The sequence below is a fragment of the Argiope bruennichi genome, chromosome 10 (assembly GCF_947563725.1).
Source record: "Argiope bruennichi chromosome 10, qqArgBrue1.1, whole genome shotgun sequence".
Taxonomy (NCBI): domain Eukaryota; kingdom Metazoa; phylum Arthropoda; class Arachnida; order Araneae; family Araneidae; genus Argiope; species Argiope bruennichi.
Window position 1 is genome coordinate 101,466,753 of NC_079160.1, and position 15,707 is coordinate 101,482,459.

At 26.0% G+C, this 15,707-nt stretch overlaps 1 protein-coding gene across 4 annotated transcripts in view; it reads left to right on the plus strand.

Moving 5' to 3' along the window:
- Positions 1–1,429: 1,429 nt before the first annotated feature.
- The window catches only part of LOC129987901 (E3 ubiquitin-protein ligase UBR3-like), a 73,233-nt gene continuing 58,955 nt past the window's right edge, over positions 1,430–15,707 (plus strand). For 3 of the 4 annotated variants that reach the window (XM_056095887.1, XM_056095889.1, XM_056095890.1), the window contains exons 1-7: positions 1,430–1,810; positions 3,881–4,094; positions 8,942–9,078; positions 9,224–9,370; positions 10,813–10,920; positions 14,107–14,249; positions 15,074–15,302. In XM_056095887.1, the coding sequence (XP_055951862.1) occupies positions 1,591–1,810; positions 3,881–4,094; positions 8,942–9,078; positions 9,224–9,370; positions 10,813–10,920; positions 14,107–14,249; positions 15,074–15,302 (1,198 nt within the window). In that variant the 5' untranslated portion in view covers positions 1,430–1,590. The remainder of the gene's footprint in view (positions 1,811–3,880; positions 4,095–8,941; positions 9,079–9,223; positions 9,371–10,812; positions 10,921–14,106; positions 14,250–15,073; positions 15,303–15,707) is intronic. The other variant, XM_056095888.1, reaches the window with a different exon arrangement.

Sequence of the window (15,707 nt, forward strand, 5' to 3'; positions counted from 1 at the left end):
GACTTATATATCAAATATATTGATTTGACATAGATTCATCTTAAAAAAGAAAATGATTAAAAAATTAAATGAAACATCTAATTATTAGCATTTAACTGAAAAATTAGTGAGTTAAATTGATTTTAATTATACAATAAGTTTGCTAATTTTAGTTGTTAAAGTTAACTTATGAATACATCTAAAACACATCTATGTTTAGAGATTTTTAAAGGTAACATATTATTTTTGCAATTTTCTTATTTGCTTTTCGTATTTCGTATTTTTAAAGAAAGTGTTGCCCTAATTTTATATATTAAATTCCTTTTTTAAAAAATTTTGCTTAGGATCCCTAAACAATGACGGATTTAGGTATTTCGCGGCCCTAGACAGAGAGCATGGCGAGATTTTTAATTAATTTTAGAGAAACTTTTAATTAATTTTATTAACTTATTAACTTTTTTAGTTAATTGATCAATTTAATATCAAATTTCAGTGAATTTTTAATATGTTAGTAACTTATTTTAGGCTAATATCTAATATTTTATTATTCATAGAGTTTCAGTTTTTCTACAAATTTATTTATCGGCAATTAAAAAATTAATTTTTTAAACGACCTGCCCGTGACCCTTTTTCAGATTAACGATGCGATCTTAGGCAGCTGCATAGTCAACCTAGTTAGAATTCTGCCACTGACTTTAAAGAATGCTTTCTATTAATATTAATAGAAAGCATTATCTTAGAGGCAGTGAAAATTGAAATTAAATTGGAATTTTTAAATTTAAAAAATATTAGTTTTTTTAAAAATAAAAAGTGAAATTCATTTATTTGTTCCATAAGCAAATATTATCAATAAATGAATAAATAAAATAAATTATTAAATCTTTCAGAATTTCTCTTTTTTTTTTTTGCAGCATCTATATAAAGATCAGTTTCATAAATAACTTTTAAAAAATAAGAAAAATTAATAAGCTAAAAATTATTAAACTTCACTGACAAATTGTCATCTAAAATTCACTTATTACTTTTAAATTTCTCATATATGAAGCTAAATTTAAGATTATCTTGAAAATTTATCTGTAATTATGTAACAACGATCGATGAATTAATTCTGACAATGCGCTTGTTATACGCATTCATCAATGAATCAAAAACTAATGAGAGAATGCGCATAAGTTTCGAGCATTTTAAATGACGCATAGAAATGTGATTGTTCATGAATCCTTTTGAATGAACCAATTTTTCGAATAAAGATTAACTATATGTATTAATATTATATCACTGGTAATATTGACATGAAATTAACAATTTAATGCAAACGTGAGTTATTAAAAAACAGGTTTTGAATTGCATAAAGCTTTCATAATTGCATTGTTAACTCTTTTCAATCCTAGCACAAGCCTTAATCAGCTGAGAATTTGTAAGCAATATTTTTTGAAGAGTTGGCAACATAACAATGTCCAAATATGGATGGAATCTTGGATTTTAATAGTTATAAGAACATTTTATTGGGGAAAAATCGCAGAAGAACTTTTCTAGTTTAAATTAAATCCCAATTTTTTTGCTAATATGTTATTCAGTGTGATTGATAAATCTGTACATTTGTAAATAATTATGGCTGCGGAAGCTGCAGATGTTTTGATCAAGAAGGGTAAACGCGCTACAGCAGCATATATACAAGGAGTTTGTAGTTCTCAAAATAACTCTGATATCACAAATGAAGTTTTTGATTCAATATTAAATCCTTTAGTTCCCATAAATGACTGGGATTCTATAGATTGGTGCAAATGGCTTTTGGCAGGTGGAAGAACACCTGAAGACTATACTCAAACAGGTCAGATTTCTATTTATTTATTTCTATTTTTGTTGTTAATTGATATCTAAATTTTGTTTGCTATTATATTCCTTAATTTTTCGCCTTTTCTTTAAATTTGTAACTATTTCTGAATTGCTATTTGAAAACTGAAATTATTATGTAATTGATCTGTTGCCAAAATCTTCTATGAATTATTATAGGAAGTTAATTATATGCGCATTTGATATAAATAAGTTTAATATTAAAAATTTGCTTCATTTAATGTGCATAAGGCTCTTTTGATAGATTTTAATGCAGTAAAATATTGCTGAAAAATATATTACATTAAAGGTATGCATGTAGATTTTAATCTCATTCCTTATGCAGAAAATAATTCATGTTTTAAATTTTAATAAGCTATTAAAATCTCAAGTCACATTTTACCTAAATAAAAACAAATTTACAAATATAATGCACAACAAATTAATGTGAGATTTCATTTTATTCATTTATGTGCATTTTGGTAAATTAAGGTTAACTAGAATAACAATCTAGTTTCATGTTTTCCATTGTTATAGAGATTTTATTTAATATTTATGTAATAGTTTAATAAAAGTATATCATTCATCAACAATTTTTATTGTGGCAGCGAATAATTTATTATCTTTAAAGCAGAAAGTTGATAGCAGATCATAGTTATTATAATTACCTTCTTTACATTAATTTAATGATAGTTATCATATTCATGTTACGTTTTTTACATTGCACAATTGCAAGTAATATTAGTTTTCGTATAAAAACAAGGAGACTAAAATCATATTGCATATCTGCGTGCAAGTCTTTTTCTGCTTTTGATGAAAGAAGAAAGTTGTGTTTTGCTTATTACAAAGTATTTTGATAATTCTAAGTAAATTTCATTTTTCTTACTAAGAATGATAGAAACATTCATAAAATTGCAAAAATATTTTTAAAGAGTAACCAAAGAGTTATCTGTTATGAAAATTTTTATTGTATATTTAAAGAAATACTATTTTATTATGTTTTACTTTTCAAAGAAGGGTTATGGGGAAAAAAATATAAACAATATTTATTTTAAATATTTATAAAAAAATGCAGTAGATAGATATTTCATTCAGCTATTTACATTTTAAATGCTGAATATATTTCATTCAGCTGCCACATTTTAAATATAAATATTTACATTTTAAATGCTTTAATGCATACCTTATTTGTGCCTAATATCCTAAGACTAAGTGGACATTAAAATAACAACAACCTTATTTTGAAAAAATAAACTTGGTTGATGTCATAATTTTGAAATATTGTTTATGTCAAGATTGTTCATAATAAATAACCAATAAATTTATAAAGATAGCTTTTGTAATAGAACTTATTGTTTATAAATTATGTTCTTTTAATGATTTGGTATATATACAAGAAGACTGATATAATGAGTTAAAGTATTAAATATAGTAAGTTAAAGTATTAAATATAGTGAGTTAAAGCATATAATACAATGGGTTAAAACATAATGGAATAATTTGGTATCTTATTTTTCCTTTAGATAATAACTTTCACGAGTAAATTTTAAAATTTATTTAATATTTTAAAATTTTGATAAATATATATATTTTGCAAATACTTATTAAGAAAATTGAAATTTACATTAAAATTTTGTCTGCACTACAATAAGACAATTCTTTTCTTAAGAAATTACTTTTCAGTGCTTATGATCCCATCTATTTATTTTGATACAGTATAAGCATTGATATCTTAATTTTATCCCGAAGCTTCATTATAAAGAAATTTTACGTTGTTCTGTATTTCAAATGTGTTTATATTTTTATTTACTCTGAAAAACTATCTGTGAAATAATCAAAATGTAATTAATAAATAGTTACTTTATCTGCTCTTTTTAAAAATCATAATTCTTTTAATATGAAATTATAAATGCTTTAACAGGTATCTAGATTTGACTATAAAAAATCTTTTTATTGAATAATTTTCAAATGTTCTAATTCTAGTTTTTTCTTAATTCTTTAACTTCTAATAAAGAATATTTTGTTGAATATTTTTTCATTTAAAATAAATTATTTATTGATCTTTAAGTGAGAAGATATGACAATGCTACCACCTGTGGACTTGTATGGACTGCCAATTTTGTTGCTTATCGGTGTCGAACTTGTGGAATTTCTCCATGTATGTCCTTGTGTTCAGAATGCTTCCAAAGAGGTGATCACAAAGGCCATGACTTCAACATGTTTCGAAGTCAGGCTGGAGGAGCCTGTGATTGTGGAGACAAAAGTGTAATGAAAGAATCTGGGTAAGTTTTCATCATTTTTTTAATAGCACGACACGCATGAAATTTTAATGATTAGAATTTCTAGTGTTATTGAATAAATTTAAATGATTTTAAAAGATCAGATACTTATGTATTAACTGCATGCCATTTATTTTTGTTGTTCTTAATCTGCTCATCATCTGATCTTTGGTTTTTTTTTTTAATTTCATATTCTTTTTTAATTTTTGCCTTAATTTTATGCCATTGGCAAATATAGTCAGTATATTTTGTGATTAATTTAATGATTAAATGCAATTTGCAGTAAACATGATGTCTTTTGTATTTTTATTTTTGGAGATTAATCCATGGCATCCTGTTAATAAAAAATTCTTGATCTTTTAAATTAATTTATTTTTATTATTAATTGCCTTTAGTGATCAATTGATTCTATAGGATTAATTTTGCTAAAAATTTCACTTATTTCCCCAGCAAAATATTTCGGAAATTCAAATTTTGATAGATATATAACTTATATTATTTCAAAAGCCTTATACTGTCCTGTTCATGGTGGTTTGCATTTATCTAATTTTCAATCTACATGTTTATACATCCAGTTATATCGTAGGTAAAAGCAATAATATTTTAAAATAAAGACACTTTAAAATTTTTTAAAAACTTTTGAATACAGCAAAATATAAAAAGGTTTATTAAAAACATTCCTTATACTGAAATCTATTCAACATGAAGAAATAAACAAAATCTTCATATTTTGATCACAATATTGGGGGGGAAAAAAAAGACTAGAAAGAAATATTAGTAGCAACAATGCAGATGGCTTCACTTCAATGCTGAAATATGCTAATGTAAAGTATGCTTAAAATAGGCGACAATTAAATAACCATGCTAGTCTTAAAAATTAGTTTTATTTAAAACATTATAAAAATACCTTTTATTTACCTTCAGCATATTTTTCTTACTTATCAGTACATCACTCCATACGAGTTTTCACACTGTTCAAAGCAATATTGCAGATCATTAGATGTCACCTTCTACGGTATGTCTGTCATTTTTGCCTTCACTTCTTCTATAGACTAAAAATGTTTTACCTTCAATGCACTTTTTACTTTTGGAAATTAGTCAAAGTCACATGGTGCAAGATTTGGTGAGTAAGGTGGATGCTGGAGCACAGTAATGCATTTGATTGCCAAGAACTGTTTCTTAGAGAGCACATTCTACAGTACTGTGCAAATTAATTGGGACAAACACATTTTTAAAGAAAATTGTTCCTTTCTCGGGGATTTTCTGCCTCAAACCGATTTTAAATGCATTTTCTTAGAACATGTGACTGCCCTTGACTAGTCTAAGCCGGTTTGACCACGTGATCATGACATGTCGAAAATCTTTCCCTTCAGTTGCTGTAAAAAGTGGTCGCTTGTGTGAATTGTCTCCTTCTGATGTGTATTAAAAAAAAATGGATATCACTCCCAGGAAAAGGACTAGAATTGTTATCCTTAGTCAGCATACTTCTATGGCTGTGAGTGATATTGCTGCAATAATTGGAGTTGGAAAATCCAGTGTTTCTAGGATTATTAATCAGCAAAAGAATTTTGGGGCAGTGTCTCCAAAATGTAGAGTAAATGTGGATGCAAACGCAAGACCGCACTTCGAACAGACAAATTTCTTGTATGAAATAGTACAATGCATCCTTACCTAACAAGTAGAGATCTTCAGAGAGAATTATTAGCTACTGGTGTGAGCGTGGATTCATCGACAGTTCGACGAAGGCTTTGTGAAGCTGGGAGATTTGCAAGAAAACCAATAGAAAAACAGTTATTAACACCTGCAATGAAGAAAAAACATTTGGATTGGGAAAGGAAATATCAATCCTGGATTGCACAAGATTGGAAGAAGGTTGTATTCAGTGACAAAACGCATTTTCTTGTGCAAGGGTTTCGACCAAGATTTGTCAGGCGAAGTGGTGGAGAATCCATCAGGGAACAACATCTTATTCAAACAATTAAGCACCCTCAGAAACAGATGTTTTATGGTTATTTTACTTCTGAAAGACCTGGCAGCTTAGTACTAGTTGAAGGGATGATGAACTCTAAATAATACATTTCTATAATAAAAAGTAAAATTGTGACCATGATGCAAACGTTCGCTGGTAGTGTTGGTATCTTTCAACAAGATCTTGTTCCATGCCATCCTTCTAAGCTAACAACGAATTTTTTTCAAAAACAGAAAAATATGGTTTTGGATTGGCCTGGTAATTCTCCTCATGTAAATCCCATCGAAAATTTGTAGAGCATTGTAATGAGACGTTTGAGTAAAGTGGAATACTCAACAAAGAAAACAATGATTGAGAATGCTATAAAAGTTTGGTTTCGTGATGACGAGATGAAAAATTTATGTTCTAATTTAGTGGAATCCATGCCAAACCGTGTACATTATCTCATTCAAGCTAGAGGAGGACATATTTTGTATTAGATTGCTATACTGTGCATGTAAGTTAACCTATATTAATTAAACAACATTTCTGAACATTTTTGTGTTTGTCCCAATTAATTTGCACAGTACTGTATGCTGGGGCATTGTCCTTGTGCAAAATCCATGCGTTCTACTGATATGGCCTTTACTTAATCTTTCTTTTTGTAAGCTTTCTCAGGACTTCAGTGCAGTATTGTTGGTTATCATTTGGCCTTGAGGTATGCATTCAATCATGTTGATACCATTGATATTGAAAAGAAACCATGATGAGTATACTCTTCAATTTGGAATTACTCATTCGAGCTTTTTTGACATTTGCCGATGTGTGTGTGTGTATGTGTGTGAGGGGTCTTCCAGTGCATGGATTGTCATTTAGTTTCAGGCTCGTACTGAAAAATCTACATGTCATTACATGTGAGGACTTTTTCAATCAGTTCAGGATTTTCTGTGAAGCATTCCGTGATGTTAGAGCAAATATTTTTCCTGTTCATTTTTTGCTTGTGGGTCAAGTTTTTTGGCACCAGTTTTGCTCAAACTTTCATCATATTCAAATCCTGGATCAAAATTTTTCTTATTGTCTCTCTGTCAATGTTCGTAATATCTGACATCCACCAAATACTCAAACGTTGGTCTTTATGCATGATTTCCTTAATTTTATAAAAGTTTTCATCAGTTCTTGATGTCTCAGGTCGACCATACTGTTAATCATTTTCAAAAATCTTCCATTCTTCTGGAAATAATTTGTGCCATCAAACATTTGACTATATGATATGCATTTATCTCCCTCCTTTAACAAATAAAAAATTTATTTGGAGCTTTTTTTTAATTTTGCAAGGAATTTCAGATTTATGTGCTGCTTGATTTTTAAGCTTATCATGATCGGGGCACTTTGACTCAACTATGTCTTACTTAAACAAGGACGAAAAACAAACTGAACTAGATAGAGGGATGGAATAATATGCCACCTACATTGGAAGCATTAAGGTCAACTATATTCCATTTACACTACTTCATACCAAGCCTAATGGCTAGGGCAAGGACAGTTCGATTTTTTAATTGTCATACCTCGTATATTTCACATTTCATTTTACTTATAAGTAATTGATGCTTATTTTCTTGTTATTTGCCAATATTGATATTAGCAATAATATTTTGCACAAGAAACTTCTATTTCCCTTTTCCCCAACAAAAGAAAAAAAAAAATTGTCAAAAAGAATGTAAACAGTTTAAGATGCTCTGTATTATAAGATACACTGAATAATATATTATCACTGATTATAAAATTAGAAATAAATTTATTGTCAAATGTATTATCAAAATTTTATATTCTGATACTATGAAATGATTTATTGAAAGACATTTCGTAAAGACTAAGCATTGAGGATTTTTTTTTTCTTCTGGAAATGTTAAATTTAGACATTTGTTTAAAACTTCTGAGAAGGGAATGTTTAATGGTTTCTTATGAGGAAAAAGGAAGAAATTAATCCTCATGCTTTCTTGTGAATGACCTAATTTTGTTAAGGAACTTTAATTTTGTGACATATTTTATGACCTTTAAAAAAATCATTACATAAGGGTGATAGTGCATCAGTTAAATGTTATTAATAATCCTGCATTGATTACATAACTTGTTTGTCAGAAGGATAAGCAGTTTTCTTAATATTTATTTTTAATATAGATAGTTTTTAGTTAGTGAAATTCAAAATTTGTGTTTACAAATATTAGAACTTTACCATTGAGTATATCATCTTTTGTTAAAAAAATTTCGTTGACCAAAAACATTTGATTTACTATTACATTGCTATTTTTACTATTTAAAAAATTACATTTACTATTACTACAACAATAAATCAAATTTCTAAACTTTTCACTTGCATAATCCTTTTACAGTTAAAAAAATCCTAAATCTTTGTTTGTGGATAAAAATTCATTTTTTTTTGTAACCTTGTATTTCTACAAATAGAAGAAAAATTATATGCAATTAACAAAGAAATATTTAGTTAAAAGTATGGAATATTTAGAAAATTTTAATGAAATGTTTCATCTATAAACACTGTATTTATTGATGTGTTGTCAATGTTTATATGAAATTTAAATTTATGTGCATGTTAAATTTATTAAATCTATGTTATCCCCATCTTAAGAATTACAGTTAAATTCTTTGAAATTATATTTAGAATAGTTTAAAATGTCTTTTTGTACAAACTGATATAATGTGCTGCAAATGTATGCATCCACATCCAAACTGATGAACTGATATTTTGTATAAACTGATATAATGTGCTGCAAATGTATGCATCCACATCCAAACTGATGAACTGATATTTTGTATAAACTGATATAATGTGCTGCAAATGTATGCATCCACATCCAAACTGATATTTTGTATAAACTGATTATAGGTTTTGCCAAAGACATGGATTACAAAATCAGAGAAATAAACCAGAGGCTCCTCCAGACCTTCTCTGTGTTGCTGAGGTATTGATGCCTCGATTATTTTTACGGTTGGTTCAGCATTTACGAGAGAACAGTGAACCAGGTTTGTTGAACATTTGTTTCTTTTAGTAGTAATCTTATTTTTTAATTTTTAATATTAATTTCTATTATAATTTTGTTTAATTAGTTATTGAAATAAGTAGTTAAGGTATAAATGTGTGCACTATTTTCTCTCTATTTATCTGTAGCCTTTTTAGACACACACCACACGGCCATGCATTTTGCGGATGGTTTCCTGAGTCTGCTACAGTCACACAGTGAAATGGGAGCTGCCATGAGAAGTGTAATGACTCAAGCTCTCACCAATCCTCAAATATATTACATGCTAGCTATTGGTAAGTTACACTTTTTTAGTATTCAGTGATTTAATTTATAGTTTAGAAAGTTCAGATAAGTGGTAATATTTTTATTTTAACAAAATTTGATTAGAATTTTTTTTAATTAAAAAAATTGAAATGTGTAATTTGACACTGGAAAATTATGTATTAATATTAATAATTAATAAACCCAGCGGTTATAATAATTTTAATCTGGAACTGTTTATTTCACAGATGGAAAAATCTATTCTATGATAATGGCTATTAGGTTTTAATAATTTGTCTTTTACATCATTAATAATTACTTCTCATAGGAATGTAAATGAACATTTTTTTCTGTTAAAATTCAAAAGTTCTGTATATGCTTTCTGTTAAAAGTCTAAAAGAATTCAAACTGTTATATGTTAAAAAACAACAACCAAAAATGGATATAATGACCCAAAAAATTAATTGAAATAACATATATATTATATGCTGTGATTATAGTCTGTGTATTTTCTGTAGGCAGTTCAAGGTCACATTTTATACCTCGTTATTGGTTGTCTGGTACCAGTAATGCAGTAGAAAATGTGACCTACAGAAAATACACAGACTATAATAGAGGGTTAATGTTTGAAAGCTAATTATATCAATATTTTCAATAAACATATTCTGGTTTGTGACAACTCAAACTGAGAATGGTAAAAATTAAGTTAAATTGATGCATCATTGTGTACAATTTTAATATATTTAAGAATAATTGATAGCTTTACTACAATTTAATTTATAAAGATATAGATGTTTGATTTAATGAAGGTCTTTCTGTAACTTAAAATCTGTAAAAGCACCAGTGATTCATCTATACTATGATCCTTTGTAGATTTCTATACTTCATTAAATTTTTTTTTTGTCTTTCTTCTTTTAGCAATCTTTAATGGTGCTATCCTAATACATTTTGTGGTTTAGTTTATTAATACTGAAAAGTATATTTTAACTTTTAAAGATTTATTAGTAAAATTTGCTTAAAAACTAAATATTTGAAGCAATTCAAAGTGAAAAAATTCCAATTTTTTTTCATTGGTTATTGAAATTCGGCTTTTGAAATTGAATAATAACTGAAAATTCAACATATTTCAGTAAAAATGTGCTTTATAATGTTGCAAAAAATGCATTAATACTGAAATTAATATCCTATGCAGGCAACATTTTAATATAAATGTTTTAATATATTTTAATATATATTTAATAATTTTAATGTAAATTTTTTAAATTTGGCTTGCTTGATTGTTATTATTTTAAATTATTTCAGCAGTAATCATTTATTTATTACCAATTAATCATTTAAAATATTAATTTGTTGATGGGTTATTTATTGTTACATAAGAAATTATTGCATTTTATAAAATATTCTGTCTGCATATAAAGTTTTGAATATTTAAAATTACTGACTACAAGTATACAAGACTGAATTCTTATTTCAGATTGTGAGACTGGAAACCATCTTCAGTACAGAAGAGAAAGTCTATCTCAGTATCTTAATGCAAGAAATAGTTTACAGTCATCAGATGACGACATAAGCTCTAGTGATAGTAAGCAAAATAAATTTTTTGTGAGACTATTAATTAATTGCATGGTGGCATAATGTTAAAATACTATTGTGTTTTTTGTTTTTGAATTATGTAAAATTTTATTTGCTTAGTGACATAAAAAAATACTATTTTCCTTAAAGATATACTTTTTGGTGAACTGTGCATTTGAATAAGAATATATTTATTGTTCAATTGTATATATTTTGTAATCCTTAACAGCTGAATTTCAGGAAAATATATCATTTAACTGTGAAGTATGTCCTCTTTAAAAGTATGCAAACTGCATTCAATACGGAGCTATCTACATATTTATATTTTCACATCTTCAAATTTTCTAATTGCAACCCACATCTTCATCTTTTAAATAATTTTGAATAATGAAGAAATCCCCAAATATAAAATGTTAGACAAAGCAATTCAAAATAACCGTGGATGTGTAAGAAAAAAGATCCAAGAACTGTTTTGGTATTTGCAAATATAGCAGATAGGTCACTTTCATTTAAGTTTTCATTTCAGTCATTAATATAATGTCTTTGCTTGAAAAAATATTAATATTTTTTAAAAAAAGTTAACTGTTAGGATCAATGAAACATGAATAAATAAGATCTTGATATGTATACTTTTATTTGCATATAAAATATTAGCTATAAATCATATTTTGAAGTGATATTGTTTGAGGTAATAAAGAATTCTGGGTAATTTTAAGTATTAGTATTACTACAATGAGCTTACTTTAAAAGGATTAGAAGCAACTGAAAAATAAATAAAGGTAATTGCTTATTCTCTCAAGCATTCCTGTTTAATTGAAATGTATACAGCATAAGGCACATTTAAATTTCTACCTAATGGTATACTATGAATTTTTTTGCTATTTAATCTTTTACCAAAAAAAGAATTGGGGGTAAAAAATTAAATTTCTAAAATATTTTCAGCTTTGTTTCATATTAAGAGTATTTTATCATAACATTGTAATAACAACATTGTATTGTATATAACATTGAATTATCCGCACACAAAGACTTGCTTTTGTATTTTATTCAATGATGCTTTACCCATTAATACATTTTGTACTATGTAAATTTATACTTGATAAAGAATTTTGCTTTTATGCAGATCATTACATTCTTATCAGAAAAACTTGCATATCATTTCTACAGCTGAACAATTGACTCCTATTTGTATTGTTTGGTTGAAATATGAATGAAGTAAAATCTTATATGTGTCTGTGTCTTCCCTCGCCTTTTCATTTCTCTACAAAAAGAAAAAAAAAAAGTAAATCTAAGCAATGTTGAAAAATATGCTTTATTTTCTATCTCATTTTAATTCATGTTAGAGAATTCTTTTGTAAAGTTGAGTTGCTCTTCTGCTCCCAAAGAAAACTAGTCATGCCATTCTGAAAGCTTTCAGGTTTTCCTACATATTTTAACATTGTTTTGCAGAAAAGGATAAAAAACATTTACAGCAGCGTTGCTTAAAATCTTCGCCCTTCAATTAGTATCAGAATTTGTATGTGTTTCTATTCAAACATTTTTAATTTGTAGATTTAAAAATTAATAAAAAATATAAAATATTCTTTTATATTTTAAAAATGCATAACTTTTGTCTTATTTAGTAAATATTTTAATACAAAATAAAAGTTACTGTATAAGATTTATTATATCTGGAAATATTTTGAAAAATAAGAATTTTTTAACATTAGGAATTGAAAATTTATGATTTCTCTCGAAACTATTTCTATTATTATTTCTCTACAAAACAACAAACCATTTTGCAGTTTATTCAAAATTATAAAATGAACATTTGAAATTGGATGTTGCTCCTTGAAAAAAAAAAAAAAAACTTTTTGTAAATAACTAAATTTTGTAAATAAATAAATTATTATTATTTTTTTTTTTTGTAAATCCATTTTTGAAAATGATCTAATGCATGAAAAAATATTTTCTATAATTTAGAGAATATATTTTAATAGTGGCCTACATTTACAGTTTTTAAGTGTGGTAATTAGTTTAAGAATAATTAGATTGTCTGATACATTTCTGATGGACTGTACAATCTTGTGTGAATTAATTCTCACAAGATTAACTGAATTTCTTCTAACAGTTAATGAAAGATATAATAGAGTGTCACATAATTTAATACAAAGTAAAACATCTTCATAATTTTGTTTGCTTCTTCCTGTTTATATATTTTTATACTGTGCATATTATCTGTGGCATTTTTTGAAAATAAATTAAATCAGAATGCATTTAAATTTAGCATATTTTTGTTATATATATTAAAGTTACTCTAAACAATTTAATGAATGTGCATTTCTGTTAGTAATTATATTTTCACTGATTTTGATGATTTATGTCATATTTTTGATAATTTATATTATATTTTGATGATTTATTCTATTTAAAAGATTCTCTTACTTAGAACTAAAGATAATATCTATTTCACAGAGAAATTGTATCAATAATGCAAAATAGAATATTTGTGAAATAACTAATTTAATTTAAGAATTTGATTACCTTATTGCCATAATTTTCTATTTCTGAAAAAGATGCAAATATATAAAATTTTTTGTATACAAATAAATAGTTAAGTAGATATGATAAATATCTGATTGTAAGTATATGAGTAAGGTGAGAAAGTAAGTTTTTTTTTAGTTAAGTGCCTGGGGTATTTTGAGTAAATTTTCTTTTTTGTGAAAAAAAATAAGGACAGAGGGGAAAAAAAGAGAGATATTTTTATTGTTGAATGAAATAAAGGGTCAAATTGCAACCTTGAAATGTATTTTTATCTCAAAATTCAGATAATAGCCATTAGAAGTTTGAATGTTGTGATAGTTTCCCTCAATATATTATTTATATTGTGTAGAAAAAAATTATCTTATCTAAAATCAGATTTTATATTAAAAAATATTGTTTCTCAATTCTTATGCATTTAAAAGAATACCTTATAACATCATTAATTTTTATGTTGAACATTTAGTGATGTAATTTTTTTCACTGAAAAAAAATTAGCAAAGTTAACGTTTTAAAGTTAATCTATGATGTAAATAGTTTTAACTACAAATTTTTTTTAATAAATATATACCTAGAACAAATCATAATACAGTTGTAAAATATATAGTTTGAAGTAATTGGTTAACTTTATTTAAGTATGTTTATTGTAGTAACTGATTTTTTTATTTTATTGTAGCTGATAGGACTACATGGTACTCTGTTGAACATTTAAAGCAGTCATCATTTTTGGATGAACTTGTCTTTTGGACTATAAAATTTGAATTCCCTCAGAAGCTTGTCTGTTTACTTTTAAATATGATGCCAGATCTGACTTATAAAGTAGGTTTATTTAAACTGAATCAATTTAGTATTATTTGTAACATATTAGGATATTACATAACTGTGTTGAGTAAGGTAATGTTGATAATCTATATAAGGAATTCTATTTAATTCAGTTCACTTATCAATTTGAAATAGTTTATAAAAATGTTTTATATAATTCATTTTCATATATTTCATTTCACTTGATAAAATAAGAATTCAGTACTAACAATCACTATCAGTTTGAGATGTTGACTGAAGATTTCAGTTATAAATTTTTTGTTCTTTAAGTTTCTAAATGATTTATCCCCCCCATTCATAGTTTAGAATTAATTATTATGCATCAAGGCAGAAATATTTTCCTTGGTGCATCATCAGTAGCCAGCATATTAAGCAATTAATATAAATTGTTATAAAAATAATAGTTAGTAAATTAATGAATTTTGTATGTTTTCTATTTTTTTTCTATCTACAGTTTGAAAAGAGCTATCAAAATAATACAAATAGAAATAATGGGGAAAAAAAATTTAAAAAAACCCTTGAAAAATTATTTTTGGAAAACATTTTAAAACTTAGTATTACATTGATTCTATTTGAATTTAAAAAAGAAATAATGATATTATGAATATTAACTATTATTTGTTTAAAAAATATTCATTTTATTATACATTACCTATATTTAATATCTTAATAAGATAATTTTTTACAAGATTATACTGTATTACTTCTGTATAATTTATCTTACCAATGATAATTTCTTCTATTTTTTTCATCTTAATTTAAATTTTACTTGTAATTTTACTTTTTTGCATTCAATTAGTATATTTCTTTCTTTTTTACAGGAAGCTTTTACGAAAATATTTGTTAAGCATTATGGTCTAATAAGTAAAATGTTATCTAAGTCCAAAGATTCAGAAACACTATCTAACAGAGTTGTACATGTCAGTGTTCAGCTCTTCAGTAATGAAGATCTTGCTTATCAGATGACCAAAGATTATGATCTACTACAAATTATGGTGGATAGCTTATTTTCAATGATGCTATCAATTTCTCAGAAAAGCACCCTACAATGTAAGTTAAAGTTTCAATTCTTAAAAAAATTTCTGTTTGAAGTTGCATGTTCTACTGATGGCATTAATTTATGTAATTTTATATTTGTATTTACTATTTTTTTTAGTTTTATTTTATATTTTTACCGAGCTTTTTTAGTTGCAAACAAAATAAGTCATTATTTAATGTATTAAAATATTATATTTCTTTTGTTCATGTGTATTTTTTGGTAATTAATATTGGTCTTTGGAAATTTTCAATTTATGCCAAGATCACCTAGCTCTCTGATACATAATGCAATCTTCTTGGTGATATGCCTTGTTGCTTGAAGATAAAACCCTTGAACCATAAATATCTACAAATACTCGTTTTTTATTTCAATTTTTTTAAAGAAAGCTTTGGGTTATTATTGTGATTAGTTTATCA